The following is a 23,395-nucleotide window of genomic DNA, read 5'->3' as shown; positions in this document are numbered from 1 at the left end:
CCCTACCAGCCAACGTCCTGATTTTGGCCGCCAGGTCCTTGCCAGCAAAAACACCAGGCAGCTGTTCAAATATTTGGTGTCTGAAACGCCTGACATTAATTATTCATCTCCACCTCACTCAGCCCAGATTCCTGGACAACTGCAGTTATAAAGGGATTAGGAAGGGACAGATGAGGGAGGCTAGGCATGCACACCTGCTTCTCAAAGAAGTCCATGAAGGCAGCCAGGTTTGGCTGAGGCAGGGCCAAGGGCCGTGCAGACGGGTGACCTTACCAAAATGCATTTGGCACAGGCACGGGCAGACTCTTAGCTAACAGAGAAGACTGAGTTATTAAAGGTACACCAGGCCCACTCACCTGCCATGTGGCCTCTCTGACTCCCAGGGTCACCCTTACTGATACCCAGAGTCAGGGGCCACAGAACTTTTTGCCTCCTTCCCTCCGTCCCTCCCAGCGGGTCTTGGACCACCTCTCACAGACAGCACAGCAGCCTTGCCAGGGATAAAAAGAGATGAAGCTGATAGAATCTGTGGTGAGTGGGATCAGCAAGGAAATCCTCAGAGAGGTGAGGAAGCACCTCAGGGTTCTTTCTGCCTGATGATCTTAGAAATTTCTTCTCGTCCATTCTTCCCACTCTCAGGTCCTTGTAATGGATCTTTAAGTCTCTTGTCTGTTCCCTCATCCTGCTTACCATCTAGTTCTAGCCCTTGTTTTCCCTGTCCAAAAACCACATGTGGCTCCCCTGCATGGATAATCGTACCCAGGCTCCTCACCCTGATCTGTTCAGACCTGGATGCCACCTACTTCTCCACCCTGGCTCTTTTCCTCGCTTCACCATGTAACTGAGCATGTAGACTACTCACTGCACCTCAGACATACCCTGCATGCCCTGCTCTTAGACCTCTGTCCAGCTCTTCACTCCATCTGAAACACTCTCCCTCCATCTTTAAAGCCCATTTCCAAGGCTCTTTATTGAAGCGCTTTCTTCCTGATCCTTCCTCCCCCTTCTACCTTTCTGGTCTTCAGTCTCAGAAAGGTTCCACCCAACCCAGGGGTAGGAAGCACCAGGGAAAGAAAGAAGCTAGGTACTGCCTGGCTCCACCTCCTCCTGACAGTCCTCATTTTCCCACTAAGCAGAGGCACCAACAAACTTAAGGCAGCAGGCAGGTCAGCAGCAGGGCCATTAAGCTGAGAAAACACCAAGTTACAGCTCTCTCTCCTGCTCACGGCCAGGTGTCCTGACAAGCAATTCCCGCCTTGTGGGTGAGTGGCACCTCTATAAACCCTCTGACAGTTTGGGAGACAAACTCCACCATCAATCAGAATGTAGCTATCACGTTCACTTACAGCTTGTGCCCCCGAGCCCTGCCAACACCCCTTAAGTACATGCAGCTCGGCAGCCAGCCTCACATCCTCTGCTCAGCCTGGCCCTGCCCAGCCCTGCTTTGTGGGTGGGAAAAAGGAACGCAGAGAACCCTGACACCACTCCTGGGCCCAGCATGGCTTGCATGTCAAAGCAGAGAGAACACGGCACCCAAAAGCTGCCAGGAAACACCTGGCTTCTCTGGTCTGAAGTCCTGCCCACTGCTGTCTTATTGCCTGCTACCCCTCGACTAGGACTCTTGCTCCCGTGGAATATAGCCATCATGGCTTCCCAAATCCTACTTGTGTTCTCATACTCTCATATCCTTCACACCTCTTGTTCTCTTTGCCTAGAACCTTCACCCTCCTGGTCTGCAAAATGAATGTGATACCTGCTCATTTTTCAAGTCTGACTCAGCTCAAACAAGCCTTCTACCATTAACTCAGAAAGCCTACACACAGTAATTGCTCTATAAGTACTAACTACTTGCTGAATGAATGAAACCTCATCTCAACAACGTTCTTCCAAACTTTATTCAGTTCATCCCCTGGTTTGGTGTTGTGAACAGAGTTTCGGTAGCTGGTCCCTGTTGTTAAGGTACGCTAGATGGTGGATAAGAATTCCCTGTGTATTTATACACAGGTGTCCCTTCCTTAAGGGAGTCCTGGTGGTGCAGTGCTTAAAATGCTTGGCTACTAACCAAAAGGTCAGTGGTTCGAACCTACCAGTCTGCTCTGCAGGAGAAGGATGTGACAGTCTGCTTCCGTAAGATTTACAGCCTTGGAAACCCTATGAGGCTGTTCTATTCTGTCCTATAGAGTCGCTGAGTTGGACGTGACAGCAGCGGGTTCTGGGTTTGGTCCCTGCCTCGGCATTCGCCCAGACTCCTGTGTCGTTTCAGGATTGCATTTATTACCATTTATTGTCATTGGCCCTCACCAGACTGAAAGCTTCAAAGTTAGGTCCCAAGCCTGATTCACAGCTGCAATTCCAGAATCAGCTGGCACCGAGCTGGTCAGGTCCACAGCAGGTGCCACACAACAGCCCTCTAGTAGTACTGGCTGAATGCTGGCAACACTCTTCTACAAGGACCTGGGGAGTCCTGTGCCAAAAGGAAAGCTGGGGCCTGGTTAGCTGGTGGCCTGGAGAAACCTCTCAGGACATAACCTTCCCTATCAGACCCCAGCTGGGCAGGCTGGAGTGACATACCTTGTTTACCCAGGAAAGGGCCTCTCCGCTTCTGGTCTGAGCAGTGGACTCTGACCCTGACCCCTTGCCTCAGCTGAGACAGATGTTGGGACCCTCTCCCTACCCCTACAGGTGTTCAGAACAAGCTGCTGCTGCCAATTTCACTCTTGTGCTGCCCTAGCCTGTTCCAACCTCCTTCCCAGCACATTAAACTTTATTTTCTTAATGAAATGTCACTTGCTGACTTCTGGCAGAATCATAATAAAAAGAAACGGCCATAAAGCCGTTTTATGCAGACAGCGCCCTTGCCAGCTTGCCCCCCTCCCACTAGGAGAGGAAGGCTCCACAGTCGTTTTATGTTCTCAGCTGCTGGAATATCCCAAGCCAGTAGTCAGAGGCAAGATGGCACAGACAGCTCCCTTCCAAGGCTCTGGCTCCTGCTCCATGTGGCTTCGGGGATAACAGGCAAGTTGGCACTCCCGCTGCTATCCCGGGAGGGGGCTCAGCACCCAGGGCCTCCGCAACACATTTTAGTCACTGGGGAAGCCCCCTAGCTAGGGCTCTGTCCCACCTTAAAACAGCATCGAGGGTGCTGTCCACAGGCAAACTAAACCTGATGGCCAATGATGCCCGAACTGCCCTGTTCTGGGGAGAGCAAAGCAAAAAACCCCTTCTCTTCAAATGAGTACTGAACCACAGAGAGGGAGAGAGTTAAGTACAGAAATGACCAGCAAGTCTAAATTTTATAAAAACGACCCCTCATCCATAAACTCATTTCTTCCTGGGCCACTGAGAAAAGGGGGGCAGGGGGATCAGTGTTAATTTAATCAATTGATCAGATGATCGATTGAGAAACTAGAGATGCCCGTTTACCGGGGGCAGTAACGTTCTGGAACCTGATACCACAAAAAAGGAACCATCGATGTCCTCACCTGCTGCTCCCAACAAAACTAGAGCCCAGGGAGAGAGGAAAGTCTTGGGCCCTTCGGAGGCCTGTGCTCTCCAACAGCAAGGGCAGGGGCAGCAGCTCCCGGAGAGTTTTACACTGGAATTAGTTACAGATGCAGTTACGGTGTCTTGTGTAAACGCCATCGATTGGGGAGCTGACAGTCTGGGGAGCTGCGATGCGGGACAATCAATCGGCCTGCAGTGTCACCTGCCACCTCGCTGAACAGTTGACAATGCAATTATCCAGTGTGGAGGCAGGGAGTTGGCGTGTGTCAAACGCACTTAGCCACTTTCCGGGCCTCCTCGATAACGCGTTTCACTGCCTCACATCAGGAGAGACGCGTAGAGATAGACGCTGTTTAAAACCATTGATACTTGCTCCTTCTGCCTGCACTCCCTCTGTCCCAGCTTAACAATTGTGTTCCAAAAGGCGATTAAATCCCCGTCAGTCGCCACAGGGGACAGAAGGTGCCCTGCTCCTTGCCACCTCTCCTCACCCCTCCCAACAGGCAACAGTTGTTACTACACAGTGGCGGGGAGGCAGGAGCCATAAGCCTCTCCATTCTAAGACTGCCTCAAGCAGGCTGCTGTTCCAACATTTGCCGCTGACTGGACCAGGCAGCAGAGCTGTGCTGGGGGACATTTTTAGCATCTAGAGCTCCCATCTTTTGGGAGCCAACACACCAAAGAAGGCAGGGCAAGGGCAATGTCCCTATGTCCTTGGATGCACAATACCCTCCATCTCGTTGCCCCGCAATCTGGCACTGAAGTTTTACCACGAAACAGTTAACAGATCTGTGTCACACCTGCCCTGCCTGTCTTTTCCAGGCTACTTGGAACCATTCTAAATCTAAGACAGGAACCTGAGAAAGATGTAGTCCCTGGGCCAGATCTGGGCAGGGCACAGGCCCTACACAGCTGGTTCTCTGTAGTACCCCTCCCTCTCCCTCACCTCTACCTGTTTGATTCAAAGGGGCTTAATACTGGATTCTAGTAATGCATTCACCCCCAGGGCCCAGAGATACAGCTGCAGACACTTTCTGTTTCCTGTGTAGCCTCCTGGGAAATTTCTCCACCTCATCACTCTTGTGCCCACCACATCACTGCCAGCTTATCTGAAACCAACCATTCCCATGTCCTCCCTCCTTTCCAAATATGATGGTGCCATCAGAGCCCTGAGCTTCACAAATCCAGTTGGTGAGCTCTCACTGGCAGCCCATACAGGGGAGGAACCAAGGCTCCCCACAAGCCTCTTCTCCAGGATCTAGGCCCTGGGTGTAGGAATTGACAGGAAAGGTGTGGCTCACTTGTCACATACCTCATTTGACTACATTAGGAGTAGGCTTGTCTCTGGGGCTGTATTATAATTAGGCTTTCCCTTGTGGCTGCTTCACTAGCTTAGAGGCCCCTTGCTCTGCCAGATTTGGCACGGTGCCCTAGGAGAGCATCTTTTTCTCTTAACTGCTGATCCCTTTCGGGGAATGCCGGTGAAGCACTAGGCTCTGAGTCTTCCCTTTATACAGTCACAACTGTGGATGGGGAGAAACAGCAGTAACATACTAAAAAACTTATGGTTCTGAGAGAAAAATCAACAACCTGGACACATGGCTGAGGATTTCTCCTAGAACTGCAAAGGCCTGAGCAAGTATCTTCTAAGTCCCCCAAATTTCTGCCAACCTGCTTTCTTGAAATCTTTACCTGTTTCTCTTAGTCCCTTAAAATCTATTCCAGCTGGACCTCTCCTGGCAGTCACCTATTGTGTGGTCCTTTATCCTGTCCTAAAACATCATTTTCAAGTACTGCCAGGCCTAAGATATCTGGGCCTCCCCCTCAGTGACCATGGGTTCCCATCTCTAAGGCCCGCCCCCCTCAGCCCAGTGCCTCCACCAAGCCTCCCACAATAGATTACATTCAAGGTAACTAATGTGATCCAAGAGACTAGCTCCCAGTAGGCCTGGTGGGAAGCTTTGCTGAGGATGACAAAGGGACCCTGGTCTGGGAGGAGGGAGAGGGGATGATCGGATACAGGAACTTATCTGCAATTCTTCAATTCTTTCATATCTAACAAGGACAGCAATCTCTGTTCTGTCAGCACGCACGGCGCAGCTTAAATGGGCCTCGCTGCTCGCCTGCTCATCCTGCCTCTGCCTCCCTCTCTCTGAAGTCGGCTGGGCAGCTTCTTCAGCCGGCGTTATCACTCCCTCTAACCGGTCTTGGCAGGCAATCTAATTCCTCCTGAAAAGGTCACCGCCATTTTAACTGCCTTTCAATCACATTAAGCACGCGCTGCCCGGCTTGCGGCCCAGCCCGCCCAGCGGGCGATCAATGCGCTGCACTGACACCAGCCCGCCTGGTGGGGCCACACCCAGCCCCCCAAGAGTTGGGGCCTCTTGGTGCTGGTCAGGGAGGGTAGACCGACAGATGGCCAGCTTCTGCAGGATTCTGGGGCAAAGGCGATCGGGATCAGCCAGGGCCTCCCTTTGATAGCCCCCCCAACTGAGGAGCCTCAGCCTCCTCCGCTCCACTGGGCCCTGTTCTCCGTCTCATGGCCCCCGCTGATCTTGCTGTAAAACAGCCTTTCAAGTCTGCCTGTCTTTTGACTGCACTAAGCTGTTTAAGAGGCAGCAGCAGCTTCTATCAGGAAAGCTGGAGCAATTCTCTGCAGATAAAGGCACCTCCGGCCCCTGTTCCCTCTTCAAGTCTCACTCTCATTCTCGCTCTCCAAATCGCTCAAAGAAAAGCCCCCTTTGAACTCCCCTCAGGAATTCTTGAAAGGAACAACCTCACAGTGTAAACACTCAGGGAAAACTGACACCCGCCCAGGGCCTAAGAGCCCCCTCATACCCGCTCTGCAAGTGCAATCCAGAATAGGAGAAATACTTTGTCAAATCACAGGCCCAACGCAGCTTTATCCCTCTTAAGCCCTGTCTGGTGCCCAGAAGCCATCGGGCCCAGTGCTGGGCCAAGAGTCCTGACTAAGAAGTTGCCACAGCAATGGAAGATGAGAATAGCTGCAGCTGCCAACAGAGCTGACCCAAAGCTGTGTCCTGGAATTGACCCTGCATGGGGTGCCACCCGCCACCTCTGTGTATACACCTTGTGGGATCCTGGGCTTTGCTCTTCATCCTTCCAGGGTCTCACACACTAAAGCTCCAAGATAAGCCTGGAGTGAATGGCAATGAACACTCTCCACCTCAGCGCTGAGGCCCAGGGAAATGGTCTGGTCTCGCTAGCCTTCCTGTTTACGTCTGGGCTTGTCCCCAACAGCTTGGGTAATTGAGAAAAGCCCAGTGGTATAACAACCTGTGTGAGCTCTTCATCCCTTCATGTAGCCAGCCTGCACTGGATGTCAATGCAGAGACCACTCCTTAGCACGAGCCCAAGCAGCATGGGCCCAAGGAGGCAGAAACCCTCTTCCCAGCTGTGGTGTGTCCCCAGGGACCAGACACAGCAGCACTCCCCAGGGTGTAGCCCAGAGAACTGGAGGCAGACGGGAAGCAGGTTGGCTCACTTAATGACCACAAGCTGCAGTGCCAGGTGTGCTTGTGCACAGAGAGAAAGAAAAGCTGGAGGCCTGGAGGCAGGCCGCTCCCCTCTCCCCTGCCTGAATGGAATTTGACAAGAGGTTACTACTGACCCTGGGTGCCTGCCCAGTTCTGCTGTCTGACTTGGTCAGAGTGAGGGATTTCCACTGGGCCAAGCCATGGCTCTCTGAGGAGCTGGAGGGCACTGGAGGTAGAGCAGGGCCCTGCAGACCCCTCTGCAGCAACTGGGGAGAGCCCAAGGGAAGCAGGGAGCAGCTGGGCCCAGGCCCCTCTTGCTTCAGGGCAGAGGGCGCCCAGGGAGAAGGGATGGGATCACAGCTAAAATTAGATTCACCAGTAAAGCTCATGGGAGGTCAAATTTTGCCATAACTCACTCTCTCCTCTGTAACTGATTTCCCTGACATGGGGCTGAGGAGGAAGAGGAAAATCCAATGTGTTTGCTGGAAGCCCTCAGGGCCCCCAGTGCTGGAGGTGTACAGCAGGTTGCTGGATTCTCATTTATCAGCCTTAAGAGGGATGGAGTGATAAATGCGTAACCGTCCCTTTAATATTTTATGCAGGTGCCAACGCGGCTTGGCTGTCACCTTCAATGCATCACCCGAGGCTGAAAGCCCCCCTCGTCACTCCTAGCTTGCAGCCTCACAATTCCATTTCTCCACCCAAATACATCCATTTTAATATGCACATCACAGGCAGGCAGCTCGGTCACAAAGGAGCCCCGCCAGCAGCAGTACCCACATGGTGGAATGGATGACCAGCCACCAGCCTTGGCCTCTTGGCCCCCAAGAGATGGATAACCAGCAGAGGCCTGGCCACCAGAGTGCCACTGCCTGTGTCAGCTGCTTGTACCTCGGAAGCCACCTTCCAGGAGAGTGGTGGCCCTTATCCGCTTCTGCCCGCACCACTCATACTCCTCAAAGCGGTTGCTGTTCTCATGCTCGATGTCCACAGCATCCTCCTCCGCCAGGCAGGAGCCTTCCCTCTGTGAAGAGCAGAGCAGGATCACGCAGGGCCCAGGCTGGCCCTACCTGCCCGCCCCCAGGGCCTGCAAGGGAGACACTGCCCTGGCCTCAGAGTTATACTGTGCAAGATGGGCCCCTGGCTCTAGGACTCTTTTGAAGGAAACCAATCTAGAGGCCAAAGACCTGGCCCTCTTCCCAATAATTTTCCACTGGACCCACGGGAAATGGGAGAGTGAAAGCAAAAGAAGAGGGCAAAGGACAGAGGAAAAAGCTGCTGAGACCACACAGAGACCCCAACAGCCCATAGATCTGTGAGCAGTCTGCAGTTAGCGTTAGGGGAAGGGAAGGGAGGAATGGGAGGGTGGTGGCCCCTCTACCTTAGAAAGGCAATGCTCCACATGCCTACTCATCTCCTGCTCCGATCCTGCCAGGGGGCGGTTGCACAGGGGACATACCTGCCCTTCATCTTGCTTCCTCCGTTTCATTTTCCCAATCCGAGCTGCATGGAGAAACCGAAAACAAAGCACAGGACAGGCAGTCGGTCACTCTAGCTCCCGGGTCCCAGTGGGGCTGACACAGCCTGACCTCCTGTCAGCCATCAGCCCCTTTGTTCAGTGCCTGAGATGGCCCTCATTTTTAGCACTTTCTCCTGTCTTGGGGACTGGGTCTTGCCAAGAGTACCTGGGGAAGAGACTGGTGCTAGGCCAGGGAAGTGTCCAAGTGTCTGCTCTTTGGTCAAGCTGGCTCAGACTTAACCTGCATTGCCCTATCTGCATTGTTCAGTGAGTCCAATGGACAAAGATACTCCATGTCACTAGGTATCTCCCTAGAAGTCCAAGACCACAAGCTCTTTGGTGTCAGGAAGTGCAGCTCCGGAGGATGGCTCTGGGCTAGAGCCCAAGGTCTAAGGCTCTGATATGGCCTGTTGCTCACTCATCAGAGATGCTCAAATCTCTGCTGTTCCTGGGCCAAAAGCCCTGAGGTACAGCCTTTAGGTCCTGCCTAGAATCACCCCAGGAAGAATTCCTCTGATGTCCACTAGTCCCATTTTACAGGAGAGGAGACTGAGGCCCAGTCATAAAGATATGGAGGATCTGGATCAGACCTTGGGCAGCCAGGTCACAGGGCCCAGGGCACCTTGAGAAGGCAGCCTTTACTGCACTACCCAGACCTGTTCCATCATTTCTAATCAGTGCAGAGGGGCTGGTAAGCCCCAGAGGCAGAGGGCTGCCTACCATGCTGTTCTGCAGGGGGCTCAGTTCCAAAGTGCACACTGCAAGCCCACAGCACTGCTAATTAATGCTGAGAGATGCAATCATTTCTAATTAGCTCACTAATCCCTCTCTGCAGCCCTCCTGTCACTGAAGCAGGAAGGGGTCAAAACAAGGGACTCTGTTCCCTCTAGCCCCTCCCTGGATGCAACAACAGGATCAGAGATGGCCCCTGACACCAGACTGATGGGGTGGCAGCAGGGGAGAGCCAGCCAAGGAGGGAAAGGTTCCCCACTGCAGGGCCAGGAAGAATTTTCTCATGGACACTGACCCTGATGCAAAGTGACGAGATGATCATGAATGCAGTACAGGCAGTGGGGACACAGGTTAGAGTGGGTATGTTACAATTTATAGAGCTTCTACTGTGTGTCAGGCTTGGAGACAAGTACCTTATGCAAGGTAGCTCATTCAATTCTATATGCTGAAGCTAGGTTGCTTTACCCCATTTTTTTTTAACGGATAAAGAAACCTGGGGCTTATAGAATCACTCGTCCAAGTTCCTTAAAGTGGCAAAGGCAAGATAGGAAATTAATCTGACTGGCCTAACTATAGCCTAGAATGCTCTCCTGTCACAAGAGTCCCTCTGACTGATCAGCATCAACAAAGACTGACCCTACTGATGTGCTAGAAAGCAAGAATATGCACTTGAAGCTTCCCTCTGGGCCTCAGGCACTTGGGGATCCAGCTGCTGCCTGTTCAGGGTCTGAGGCAGGGGGCTACTTCAACTCCAAAACAGATCAGACCTAGAAAAACCCAAACCAACAGGAAAGCCACCATCCCACCAGGATGAACATGGAGTTTGAGAAACTTTGGTCTATAGTCTGGCCCATCTCTTCAATTTCCTGTCCTCTAACTATAGGACATGTGACGATGTCTAGTACCCCAACCAAATTTTGTAGACAAAGATCCCAGTCCCTCAGCCTTGGCTTCATTACCCCTTGGAATCTCAGGCTCAAGCAGCCTTTACATTTCAGAGCCAGGGCTGGGATGGAGAAGGCATGCTGTATATCAGAAGGGCATTCAGCAAGGGATCCTGAGAGTTCTGGAAGCCGAGTATGGAGCAGTGTGCCAATATGAAAGTCCCTCACCTACCCTGCCCTGTCTGAGGGAGTGCCACCCTGATATGAAGGAACCAATGATAAGACACTGCTCAATGACTGAATAAAGAAATGAATTTCACAGAAAAGCTGCGTGACACTGGACACGCTCCTTTCCCGGGATACCTACGTAGCAGAAGATCCCCGGCAGTCCCAGGAAAACACCCTGATAGAATGTGCTTCACCTGGAAACTGTCAGCTAAGCAAGGCAGGATTGGTTTTTTGCTCACCATTCACCTTCTAAAACCTAAGCTAAGCTTACTAAAGCTTGGTAGGGAAAGTTTTGCTCCCTAAGTTACCCAGAGAATAGTTACCTCTACCTACAGTCAAAGTATTTACCAAGGTTTTATGGCATGGTCAGAGAAGCACAGGCTCTGGAAATAAAGAGACTTCGGTTCAGTCATAGCTAAGTTACTTCCCAGCTGTGTGATTTTAAACAAATCACCTTAATCTCTCTGAGCCTCGGTTTCCTTATCTATAAAATGTGTGTTGTGAGAATGGTGCTTAACGTGGTGCCAGCCCATGAGTACTCTTGCTTTCCCAGACTGGAGTACAGCCTGGTAGTAGAAACCAAGTGGCAAGAGCTGGGGATCTTGAATGTCCCGATGGCCCAGAAACTCTTAAGCCCCTTCTAGCCACCCCCAGATACACTACACCCCAGTCAGCACAAAAAGCTAGGATCATTCAATTGTGTTTGGCAAACAGTAATGCTCCAGAGGTCTGAATCCAAAAGGGAGGGCTGCCAGGTAGTGCATACACGGCCTGCTTTCAGAGGAGGCCTCTAAGAGCTGTCGAGCCCACGCTGATCACCTTTGTGAAATGTGGGCCGACTGATAACTCAAAGAGCCCTGGGATGAGTAAGTTCCTGTTGCCGTGGGAACTCCAGATCTCACTGCATTGTCAAGTCTCAGCAGAGAGGCTGCATTCACACTACTAGGCACTGATTAAAAACTGGAAGAAAAACATTCCCAGCGCCCTGCCGGCTTGTACAGTGAGGCCCCAGCAGTTTGCAAATTCAAAGCTGAGTTTTTGAGTGGAATTGTGTGGCTTGTTCCTCATTCTCTGGCACTTATTGCCCCCCAGAGTTCTTCACGGCCTTCAGAGAGGCTTGGGCAGGACATGGAAACCATAATCTCCACTAGACAGACGGGGAAACTGAGGGCAGTCGTTGATTTGCACATACCCAGGCGCCTTGACTGCGAAAAAGCCAATGGGCTCCCATGTCGAAGAGACCCAAGCAACCAGGAACTGCAGGCAGTGAGGGAGGGAAGAGGCCGGGGGAGGGGCGGAGAAAAGGGCCGGGTAGGACTCACCATTCAGTCGGGTCTGCCGGTTGGCTCGCACTCGCAGGAAGGTCTAGGTGAAGATCCCGAACAGATGCAAAAAAAAAAAGAAACAAGAGCGTCAGGCTCAGCCTGGAGTCCTGGCCCCCGCCCCAGCACCGGACCCCCATCCAGGCCTGCCCCGCCCCAAACAGCCCGTAAACAAACCTACTTCCTCCCTCCCGCCGGCCCCCCTGCTCCGCCGGCCGCTCCGAGCCCTCGGCATAGCCGCCGAGGGCTGCTCTAACGGGAGACCGTGGCCGCCGCGCGGTACCGCCCCAGCCCCGGCCTTCGGCGCTCCGGGCCCCGCGGCCGCCCGGCCGGCGAGGGCGGCGATGCGGGCGGATTCCCCCCGGCTGCCAGGCGGTGGCGGCGCTTCAGCTCCCAGCGGCGGCCATGTTGGCCCTGATCACGTGACCCGCCGCCGTCGCGCGCGGGGGTGAAAGTTCACGGGGGGGCCGTTAGACGGGGGCTAGGAAACGGCCGCTGGTACTCCGATAGCAACCGGCTGGGGCCGCCCCGGGGTCCCTCCCACCGCTTGCAAAGCCAACCCATCCCAGGTTTAGCGGCTGCTAGACCCTCCCAAGGAGCTCTGGTGGCGCAGTGGTTAAAGCGCTCGGCCGCCAACCTAAAGGTGAGCGTTGGAATCCACCAGCCGCTGTGCGGGAGAAAAAGGTGGCAGTCTGCTTCTGTAAAGATTACAGCCTTGGCAACTCTGTGGGGCTGTTGTCTGTCCTACATGGTCGCTGAGTCCAGTCGACTGGACGTCAACCGGTTTGGTTTTGGATTCAGACCCCCCTCCACCCCCCCTCCTCCCCTCTGCGCCCCTTCCCCTGCGGGCTCCTGCCCCAGAGCCCAGGCCCGGTTCCGGTTTCCGTGCGGCGCCGAGGCTAGCTAGCGCTTTACTAGGAAGAGACTTCGGAATTCCCGGTCGCCCGCAGGTAATCCCACCGCAAGCTCCCATCAGTTGCCCCCCAGGTTAGCCCATCTACAGTTCCGTTATTAGAGGACCCCCAACATTTCAGCTGGCTGCTGAACATCCCCTGGAGCGCCCACCGGCACTACACACCCACGCTGCCAATATTGAACTCAACAACCCTCAAACGGAAGCCTTCCTCCTGGGTGTCCACTTTATAAGAGGATATCACCATCCGCTCAGGAAACTTGAGAGCCATCCTGACCACATCCTCTCTTCCATCCCTCACACCTAATCCTTCATCAGATCCTGCAGGTTCTACCTTTAAACCTCTCTTAAATCTCGTCTCAACCCCCGTGTATCTCCTACTTATCCTTCCAGGTCTAATAAAAAATAGGTTTCCTTCTCCCAAGAGTACTTTTTTCCTCTAGACCTGTTTCTTTGGCAATAAATTGGGGGCAATGAATCCTAGCTTTCAGGGTTGCTATGAGGGTAAAGTGAGATAATGGTTAAGAGGGTCAGGTACCCAGCAGGAGCTGAGTAAATGAGAATCTAAACCGGAAACCAATAGCCCCTGCTTTCAAGGCCTAGTTCTGACATAACTGAGCAACTACTATATGCTACACATTGCGTAAAGAGCAGGCCATGGGATACCCATCTAGTCCTTGGGTTATTTTCTAGCTTCATCTACCAGTCTCCCTTGTGGTTTGCATTCTAACACAACTGAACTGCTAGCTGATCCCCAAATATATCATTGTGTTTTATATCTCTCTGCCTTTTGCACATAGAGTTGCTCTTGTCTGGAATACCCTTTCTTCTTTGCCACCAAGTAAACTCCTACTCCTCTTCTATGTTCATGTTCAGTCATTACCTCTTCTGTGAAGCTTTATCTGATTTCCCACTTCCTCCAGTATGTTATTCTAGAAACTTATTTATACCTCTGTCATAGCAATTAAAATATTGAGCCACAACTATCTCTTTATTTGCATATTTGTGTCTTCTGAGTATGCAAGGCAAGGACACTGGGGTGAACATGCATGAGTACTAGGTGAATGTTTGAGGAAGGAAGGGTTAGTAAAAGAAGGATAATACAAGGACTCTGAGGCTAGTGAAGAAGTCAGACTCATTGCTATAGATTAAATATGGCCACCATTGCTTTGTAGCTTCTCCTATCAGGAGTTAGAATCTATTTCCTCCTCCTTTGATTCCAGGCTGGCTTTGTGACTTGTTTTGCCCAAGAGAAAGTGGTAGAAGTGATATTGTTTGGCCTTGCAGCTTTGATCTTCACCCTCCTGGTGTGATACTGCCCTAAGACTGCCAAGTAAGGCAGCCGATCTAACCTTCTGGAGGATCAGAGGCAACATGGAAGAAAACCAAGGCATCCCAGCTCCCAAACATGTGGTGAGGCCACCTTGGACTTTCTAGCCCAGCTGATCCTCCAGCTGAATGAGCTGTATGCATGAGGAACTGCCCAGTCAACCCACGGAATCATAAGAAATAATAAACTGTTAAGCCTCTTAAATTTTAGGATAGTTTTTTATAAATCAGGAGATAACTGAATATAGGCCACCTAAACAGGCAATCACAATATAGGGTGATAAGGGCAATGATAGGGACTCATGGGGTTGAGATGAGATGTCTAACCCAGAAAGCTTCCTGGAGGGCATGGCATTTGAGTAGGGTATTGAAAGAGAAATAAAAATTTGGGGGTGGGGTGGGGTAAAATAGTCCCGTTAGAAGAAACAGCATGTGTGAAGACACAGAGGCAAGAAAGGAATGGCATATCCAGGGAGTGATTAGCATTTAGTGAGCAGAGCACATAGGATTCATGGAGGGAGAAATTAGAAGTGGAAGCTGGAAATACGGGTTGAATCTAAATTCCAGAAGGCCTTCATGCCATGCTAAGGAGCTTGAACTTTATCTTGTAAAAAGTAACCTAATCTGATTTGTCCTTTAAAAGGTAAACTTTAGAGTCTAGACGAGGGTCTTGTGTCTTAACCTGGGCTCCAAAGACCTATAAAGGGTGCTTGGATGGAAATTAGAGGTTTCTTAACTTCCTGAAGTTGTATGTAAAGTGCTGTATTCAAGTGTGTGTGCGCGCGTGTGTGTGTGTGGGTTTATGTGTATTTTTCTTTTTAAGCAAGAGGGTCAATAACTTTTCTCATAGTCTCTAGAGAATAAAAGTAAAATCAACGTTCTGGGGATAGGAATGGAAATCAAGGAGTTGAGGCAATTTTTGCCTGTTACCCTTTTCCGAGTTCAGTAGGTGATGAGGCTGATGCTATGAGTGAAGTAGACCAGATGGGCCTCTGCAGGCAGGGCTCTGTCTACCCTTTTGGAGTGGAACTCTTTGGAACTGAGCCTTAACTCCCTCTCAGAGCAGAATTCCCTAGAGTAGGGTCATTTCTCTACCTCAAACCAGGAGGGTCTGGGTCAGGGCAATGTCTCTCAGGGGCTGCACTGGGCTCCCTATCTCAAACCAGCGTTCATACAAGCAGGAACACCTCCACAGGGCCAGCACTTTGGGTTCCACAAGCTGAGTCCCGGACCAAGGCATCCAGCAGAGGGGGATCACTGAGGCTGGTATCCAGCCCACACTCAGCACGCCACTCTTCATGCTCTGTACCCTGACACTAGGTTGTGTCAGCTTGGGAGGAAAGGGGGCCCTTTTCCAAATGGTCTGCCCAGAGGGGATGCCTTTCTCTAATTCCAGTAGAGGCTTTATATGTGTTAGCAGTGACCCTAGTTCTCTAGCTCAGATGATGGGTCCCTGGTACCCTGTCTTTCTACATCAGATCAGGGCTTCTGAGCCAGGGCTGTTTTTCCCTCTTCACACTGGGGCTCCTTGAGAAGCCGTCTCCATTTAAACAAACATTCCTTGGAGCTGGGCCCTGTTTTCCTCCATCTGACCAGGGCTCCTAAGGGCTGGGCTCTGTCTCTTCTTAGACAGAAGCTTCTGGGGGAAATTTTGTCTCCTTCCTACCACAGAGAGGGCCCATCTATAGCTAGGATGTTACCTTTAGACGTCATCCTGCTCTGATCTTTTAGGATTATGTTATTACCTAATGTCTGCCCATCTCTCTGGGTCTGTTACCAACACTGGCAAGTCTGAAGGGTTATTTGCACAAGGGATCCTCGTTTTGAAGTCTGAGCCTGGAGGTGGGGGCCACAGGTGATTCTGGGCTGTCTCTGGGTCCCCCAGGAAACCAAACCCCGTAGGCTACCACCTTATGGATGGGGTGCTTCAGGGGTGCCCAGAGCCCACCAGAGCCCAGGGGACCTGCCACTGCTCCCCCAAATGCATCTATTTAAGGCTCATCCCCTGACACCTGGGCCTTCTGGGTTCAGTTAGGGGCTCTGGGCACAGAGGGAAGCAAACCCAGCTCAGGCCTCTCCTCTTGCTCCTGAGGGTGGGGAGGAGTTAGCACTGCTGAGCACTCACCCAGGTGAGCTTGCTTTTCATGCCCATCCACTACACCCTCCTCACCTGGTATCTGTCTGAGTGGTGCACATCATCAGTGGCGGATGAGTGTGGCGATGCTGTTGGAGACTCTCCTTCCCTCTTGATAGAAGCAGACAACAGGAGGGACTGAAAGAAGAAAAAGGACATGTGGCCCCAGGCCTGAATGAGACCTACAGTCAGTCCCCTTGAGTCCTCAGTCCTATGGAGCTTTTGGGAGCAAGGCAGAGAGAAGTAGGGATCGAGGAACCTTGCTTGAGATTCTAGAGGCACGTGCTCCAGCCCTGGAAGTGTGGTTGTGGGAGAGGGTGGACTGATTCTAGGGATGGGTGGAGATCCCCAGGGTGGGGCCAGGTTGTGGAGGTGATACTTGTCACTCTAGTTCCCTTTCCTGAAGCTGTCCTCTCAGCCTTCACTAGTGACTTTAAGACGTCTAAATACAATGGCCTCTTCTCCATCCTTCCTTCCCCTTTCTGACCCTACACATTTTGAAACCTCCTAGACCTCTGCTTAGGAGTCCCTGAGTGGCACAAATGGTGAAGCGCTCAACCACTAACTGAAAAGTTGGCTGTTTGAACCCACCCAGATACGCCTTGGAAGAAAGGCCCAGTGATCTGCAAAAGATCACAGCCTTGAAGTCCCTATGGAGCAGTTCTGTCTGCATACATGGGATTGTCATGAGTTGGAATAGACGATGTCAACGGGTTTGGTTTGTTTTTCTAGACCCCTGCTTGCTAATCTCTGCCTTAGTGGAGCGGGACTCCCAGCGGGCTGCCACTCTACACGCTTTGCTCTCCTGTAGAGAGCAGAGACTCAGGGAACCCCATGAAGGGTTGGGGGCAAAGCCACATACCTGCCACCCTGCCTGGCCCTAATATAGGCTGCTGGCAGCCCTGCTGTGGAGACAGTAAATTAAATAGTATGTATGAGTTTCTCGTGTGCGGCCAGGGATGTACGCTTGGTCCATTTATCCCCTGTGCTGCAGCGATGACCCCAGCAAAAACCCCAGCAAAATGAATCCCCCCGTGTCAATCCTACACGGCCTCTTCTACATACTCCTGCAGCTTAGATTAATAAACTGTCTGCCTTAAATTGTGTGCGAGCACCACAGTGCTAAATACCACATGGCACGTTCGGCCTGAGAGCCAATTCTTGCCAAGGCATGTGCAGCTAAAAACGGGCCAGGAGGCCTGGGAGCAACACATACTTCCTCCCCCACTTCCCCAGCCTGCACAGCTCCGTGCTAGAAGCACACAGTTCACTGCAAGGCCTCCCCAGCCTGGAAAACCATGCCAAATCGCCAGTGGCAGCCCAAAGAAAGCAATTTGGGAAAGATGGAGCAGCCATTTATCCTCCATCTCCGACTGAGCCTTAGGATGTGACCTGCATGCTGTGGTCCCGTGGCACATCCTCAGGCAAGGACCCTGGGAAGGGAGGGGCAGCTGCTAGTCTGGCAGGGCTCCCTGACTTGCCCTCACCCGGGAGCCATCTAGGGGAGAGCTGGAGGAGGAAAGAGGCTGGAAAGGGCCTGGGGTGGGACTCCCTGCAACTTGGAGCCCCTTCTTCACACACAGGCCCAGTGGGAGACCTAGAGGGTGACTCAGTCCCCAGCTCAGAAAAAAGGTGCTTTCAGGCACTGTCCTCTTCTGATCCCAAGGAAGATGCTGAGCAGGGGAGACAACGTGGGGTTGCCCCTCACCCCTCGCTTTCCCATCACAGGAGGAAGCTTGTGCTTGTGTGTTCTCTCTCTCATTCTCTCTAGGTTAGAAGCCCTGAGAGGCCTCAGCATTATACCTGGGGCAAGCGGAATAAAAAAAGGTCACTGGCGCTTTTTAAACATGGACCAAAAAGCAGTAAAATGTGTTTTGAAAAAAAAAAAATCCCGGCATTAAATCATGACTTTTTGCCTGGCTCTTCGCCTCATTAAAAGTGGCCTTTTGGAAGGTAAAATTATCATTGTAAGCGATAAGATCTTTAAGAAAATAATTCACGGCTTCTTCACCCTTTAATATGATAGCCGCCACCGGCTAATTTTTTTCTTAATGGCAACGAGGCCATCAATCTTGTCTAAGGCCCCCCTCGCCCTCTCCTCCTTCTCCTCCCTCCCTCCTTCTGTCTGTTCTCTCAGTCTCTTGCTGGAACCTTCTACCTCCAACCTCTTCCACCCATGGCCTGCTTCCCTAAAGTCTAGGTCAAGGCAGAGGGTAGACCCTGAAGTGTTCTGTTTTGGGGATGTATGCATCTGAAAGTGAGCAGGCAAGTGTCCCTTGTCTCCAAGTGTGATTATCAATACGCCTGTGTCTGTGGCTGTGGACTCTGCGCACATTGCAGACTTCTGTGTGTATATTCTGACCTGGGTATGTGTATGGATCTATGCATGTGTGGACATGGATGGTGGACGCCAGGATTTGTCTTTAGAGCACAGGCCTCACTGGGGTGCCCCTACCCTGCCAGCCATGTTCAGGTGTCAGGTATCAGGTGTCAGTGGTTGTGGCAGCAGTCCTGGCAGCTAGTCCATGACATTCCTTAAACACAGCTGTTAAATGTGCAGGCGGGGCTGGACTCAGTGAGTATGGCTCCTTATCTCTGTGAGTCTACAGCTGCCTGGCACCCCTACTTTCTTCCTTTAGGCTGGGAGGGGCTTTGCCTTCTTGGAGGGGCCTATGGAGAAGCCTATAGCAATCCAAGGCAAGGCTAGGTTATGTGTTCATCCTCTTCCCAGCTCACTGCACTTGAGTGATTTCCTGAATGAAGGTGCAAAGGCCACTCCTACCCTTTTTCAAGGTCTGCAGGGTAGCTGGGCCAACCCCATTAAGGTGATACTTGTCACCCTGGCTCCTTTCCCAAAACTGCTGAGACCTCACCAGTGGCTTTAAGACTTCTAGATACAATAGCCCCTTCTCCAGCGTTCCCTTATTTGACTGCTGACCACTCCATATGTTTTGAAACTTTGTTTTCCTTAGGATTCTGGACGCCATGCTCTTATGTGCCTCGCCTAGCTCTCTGACCATTCCTTCTCTGTCTCCTGTACCTTAACTTGCCCCTAAATGCAGGGATCTTCAGAGTCTCTTCTTGGCTTTATGCTAATCGCTCTATATACTCTCCCTCACTGATCTCTATTCGTAAAGCTTCACTCCTCGTGCTCCCACAGAATGGGCTAGGGACTCTTGCTTTTACCAGTTATTATGAGAAATACAAGAAAGGAGGCCACCTCAGATGGGAGGTAGGAAGGGGATACCCAGTGAGGGAGGGTTTAGTTGTCCTCCCCAGCTCCCCATTCTCAAAATCATCCCCTTTGGGGAAGCAGTGCCATATATGGAAGTTCTTGTCATTTTGCTAAGGCCTCTCTGGTCCCTTCCCTTGGGCAAACTTCATGCCTTTACTTCTCCTCTCTCCATTTATGCCTCTCAATCCTTTCTCCCATAGTGTTGGATCAGAGGGACAAACCATCTGTCCAAATGAGCCCAGCATCCTCCCTGGCTCCCTGATGCCTCAGGAAAAAGCACACATATACACACATACACACATACACACACACATACACATACCCCACGGTCTGGCCTCTAAGGCTCTGCATTGTCTGTCTTGACCTGCATTTCTATATTTTTCTTCACCTGCTACAATTCATCTTCCTCCTTGAAGTCTTCCCAGCCTCAGTGTCTGGGTTGCCCACAATCCCCGGGTCCTTCTGAGGTCTGACCCCCTTTCTGGATAGGAGAGGAGGAAGTCACACAAGCATACCCTCACTCACACACACAGACCACACACACACTCTTAAATACACAGAGCAGCCCAAGGCCTCTGGTTGAAGTCAACCCTGGAGACGGTTGGGGATGCAGGAAGAGCTCCTGTTTTCCAGGAGAAACAGTTCTGGGTGGGCTACATTAGGATGGGCAGAGGGAAAACACAATTGACCACCTACCTTGGGGGTTCCTGGAACCATGGCATCCTTCAGAAGGGAATTCTTGCTGCCAAGAAAGAAGAGAACAGGGTGACCATTCCACCTGCTGCTCAGGGCATGCAAGGGTAGAGTAGCGAGAGGACCCCAAGAGAAGGCACAGCCAGCCAGCTCAGCCCAGCTCCATGCAGCCTATTTAAACCCAGCTGGCCCTGCCTGGTTCACCCTTCATCACGGTCAAAGGCCAGTGCTGACCCCTGAAAGGGGGCTACCTGCAGTACACATGGAAGTCTCACGAACAGATCTTGGGAAAGGGGCTTTACCTGACTCCTGGTGTCAAGTTTCTGCCTGTCCTAAATGCCCCTTCTCTCCACCCCCTGCCCCCAGCCTGCTTTTAGCTCCGATGGGATTGGGGTGATGGAGCTGACATGGCGCTTGTCAATTGTCCCTCCAACACGCTACAAACTGCGTTAGGCCAGGAATGATCTCCCCCTGATTCAATTTGTCAGCCCCAGGCCCTCTGGCATCGGGCACAGCAGGCGGGCGGGCGGGAGCTGGGCCCTGAAATATGGTGGGTGGCTTGGAGTAGGCAGGGGCGGGGGCGGGAGGTGATGGATGGGCTGTGGGGGAGGCGAGGACTGTGTTTAATAACAAAATTGGTATGCAAGGCCACATCCCGCGCTAAGCATGAGTGATCCAGAGCCACAAAGTATTACAAATCCCCGCTAAACAGATGCTGACAATGGAACAAGACGTATCAAATCAGATCCACTTCAGAAACATTAATATCCCTGTTCCTGTCCCTCCTCCCTACTGCCCCCACTGCACTCACCACATCTGTGCTCACACACACACAAATACATGCACACAGAGGTACTGGCTGATACATGCACACAGGGAGACAGCGCAGCACATTCACATAGGGACCCCACACAGACAGAGTATAGCTATACAGCACACCACAGGTAGATCCAGAGAGCACAAAACATACACACACACATCCAAGGCAGAATATCTGGGGCAGAACAGACACACAGAGTGTATCCACGGGGGACACTCACAGATGTGCACAGGCACCGACAGGACCAGACACAGACATACCCAATATGTGAGCAAAGGCATAAGCAGATTCGGATAAAGTAGTGATTCTTAACAGGGAATGAGCCTGCCCCCCAGAGGACATTTGGCAATGCCTGGAGGCAGTTCCGATTGTCACGACTGGGGGACAAGGGGTTGTTACTGGCATCTAGTGGGCAGGGGCCAGGGATACTGCAGAACATCCTGCAATGCACAGGACAGCCCCTCACAACAAAGAATTATCCAGCCCAAAATGTCAATAGTTCTGAGGTTGAGAAACCCTGGTATAAAGGCAGATACACATATATCCATAGACCCGCTATAATTCTGCCAAGTCACAAAGATACATGCGGTCCTGGCCGGAGGCTCAGACATGCATACAGACGCGTGGGCACAGGGAGTCATATTCCCAGAGACATGTCCATAAAGACACGCTGACAACAGTCACACAGACCTGGATATGCTCAAGCACATATCCACATAAACACATGCATGGAAATATACACCCATGTGTACCGACACACACCCAGACAGACATGCACCCCCAAATACAGACACATATGGGCACACACACAGACACATACATCACAGTCAGAGGCCACCAGGCTCAGCAGCAGGGTGAGGCCAAGTGTGAGTGTAATGACAGAGCTGTCTGCCTGTCTGACTCACAGAGTGGGATCATCACAGACTAAAAAGGACAGCCAGACCAGGTTCTATTTAGTTACATTTTGTTCATAAATGATCCTTGTATTCCTGCTCCATGCCTGGTTCTGATTTAGACACTGGGGATACAGAGAGGAAATCGAGCTGCTATTGAGGAGCTGCTAGTTTGTGAGTTTGTCACTTTTATCATTCCTTCACTCCTTCATTCACTCAGTAAACAAGTACTGATGTCCCCTTTGAGCTGGGCACTGTGCCTGAACCTGCAGGTACAGAAATGGGGCATCTACTGTATAAGACTGTTCTCGCCCCTCCCCTGGAATGGAGGTTGGAAGAGAAAAGGAAGGAAAAATGTGTACCCACTGTATATGACAAACAGGGGCTAGGCACTTTGTATATGCTATATCATTTAATCTGCACGAAACCATTATAAAGTTGACCAAGAGAGGCGAGGTGACACCTCTATGTTCACACAGTCTGTGGAAGGGCTGGGGTTTGAGTTCCTGTCTGAGTTCCAAGTGATACTTCTTCATTGCCCACATTGCCTCCCTAAAGATACTCAGGGATTAGGAGAGAGGGTGGAGCTCTGAGCTGCTTTTTCTCTATCCACTTGTTGTATGACTTTGGGGAGGCCACCTGCTACCTCTGGGCTTCAGTTGACTCTGCGGGTGAATAAAAATGGGGGCATTCAGGGTTGGAATGTCCAGCCACTAGCTCTGCCAATCTTCAAGATCATTCCCTAGCAACCCTCTTCCCTTTTTCTCACGCTGGACTGGTACTCCACCAGACTCCTTCCCTCCCACTGAGCAAGGGCCCCCACCCTACCTTTCTCAACAACCTGATCACCTCCAAGCGTGCTTGCCTCCTACCCTACCCCGAGACTGAGGCATCTGGTGAAGGGTCTGCCTTGGAGAGGAGAGGCTGGAGTCCAGAGCTGCAGGCAGCCTGGCTCCCGCCCAGCCCATCAGCTCTGCCTTCCATCCCTCCCTGTTTCCCCAGCCCACCCCCAGCGATTTCCTCCCTTGCTCAGTCACTCGCTGCCTAGTGATCCATGGGTTTTAAATTATAACTGGGACCCAGGAAACGCGTTCCTAAGTACAATATTCATGGGCTGGGCTGACACTTTTAATTAAGGTGATTTACACTGAATTATCCTTGGAAATAAAGAAATGGTGCGCTGCCCGGGAATAAACCATCATCACCAGCCGCCTTTGTAAGTTACACTTCGTTTTAATCTATTTGGGGAATTGTTTATCTAGTTCATTACCCAACCAAACACCGAGGCTGGCCTTAAATAAGGCTTAAGTGGGGGTGGGGGCACTGCCATCTACACACCCCGCCTCTCCTCTAGTGTCACCCAGCCTCCCTCTGGCTGCTTCCAGCTCTTTTAAAGCACTGACCAGAGGTGGCTTCCCAGCCCAGAGGCCAGATCTTGCAGTGGCTCTGGAAGTCTCCCAGAAAAGGTCTCTGAGCTAAGGTCCCGCCAGGCCAAGCCCCACCCTCAGCTTGGTGGAATCCTTCCTCTCTGAGTGAAAACTCCCGTCTGAGGGCTACAGAGAAGTCTGGAGACATCTCCCCCACTCTCTATCCTTTAGTCTTCAGCTCCTGGCTGTGTCCCTGCCTGTCCACATCCACAAGCGCAATCTCCACCCCATCACCACTCTGGAGACATGTTAGATTTAGCCTACC

General features: G+C 51.8%; 1 protein-coding gene across 5 annotated transcripts in view; it reads right to left on the bottom strand.

Annotated features, from left to right (window-relative positions):
- Window positions 1–23,395, bottom strand: part of RNF220 (ring finger protein 220) — a 280,229-nt gene that overhangs the window by 7,953 nt on the left and 248,881 nt on the right. For 2 of the 5 annotated variants that reach the window (XM_049879077.1, XM_049879079.1), the window contains exons 4-8: window positions 19,994–20,039; window positions 16,099–16,200; window positions 11,687–11,729; window positions 8,383–8,504; window positions 7,893–8,025 (exon numbers count right to left, since the gene is read on the bottom strand). In XM_049879077.1, the coding sequence (XP_049735034.1) occupies window positions 7,893–8,025; window positions 8,383–8,504; window positions 11,687–11,729; window positions 16,099–16,200; window positions 19,994–20,039 (446 nt within the window). Of the gene's footprint in view, window positions 1–7,892; window positions 8,026–8,382; window positions 8,505–11,686; window positions 11,730–11,867; window positions 12,044–16,098; window positions 16,201–19,993; window positions 20,040–23,395 lie in introns of those variants that run through there. The other 3 variants (XM_049879080.1, XM_049879081.1, XM_049879082.1) reach the window with 2 other exon arrangements.

The sequence above is a fragment of the Elephas maximus genome, chromosome 3 (genome assembly GCF_024166365.1).
Source record: "Elephas maximus indicus isolate mEleMax1 chromosome 3, mEleMax1 primary haplotype, whole genome shotgun sequence".
Classification (NCBI taxonomy): Eukaryota; Metazoa; Chordata; class Mammalia; order Proboscidea; family Elephantidae; genus Elephas; species Elephas maximus.
Note: the sequence above shows the minus strand (reverse complement) of the source record. Positions and strands in the feature narration are given on the sequence as shown.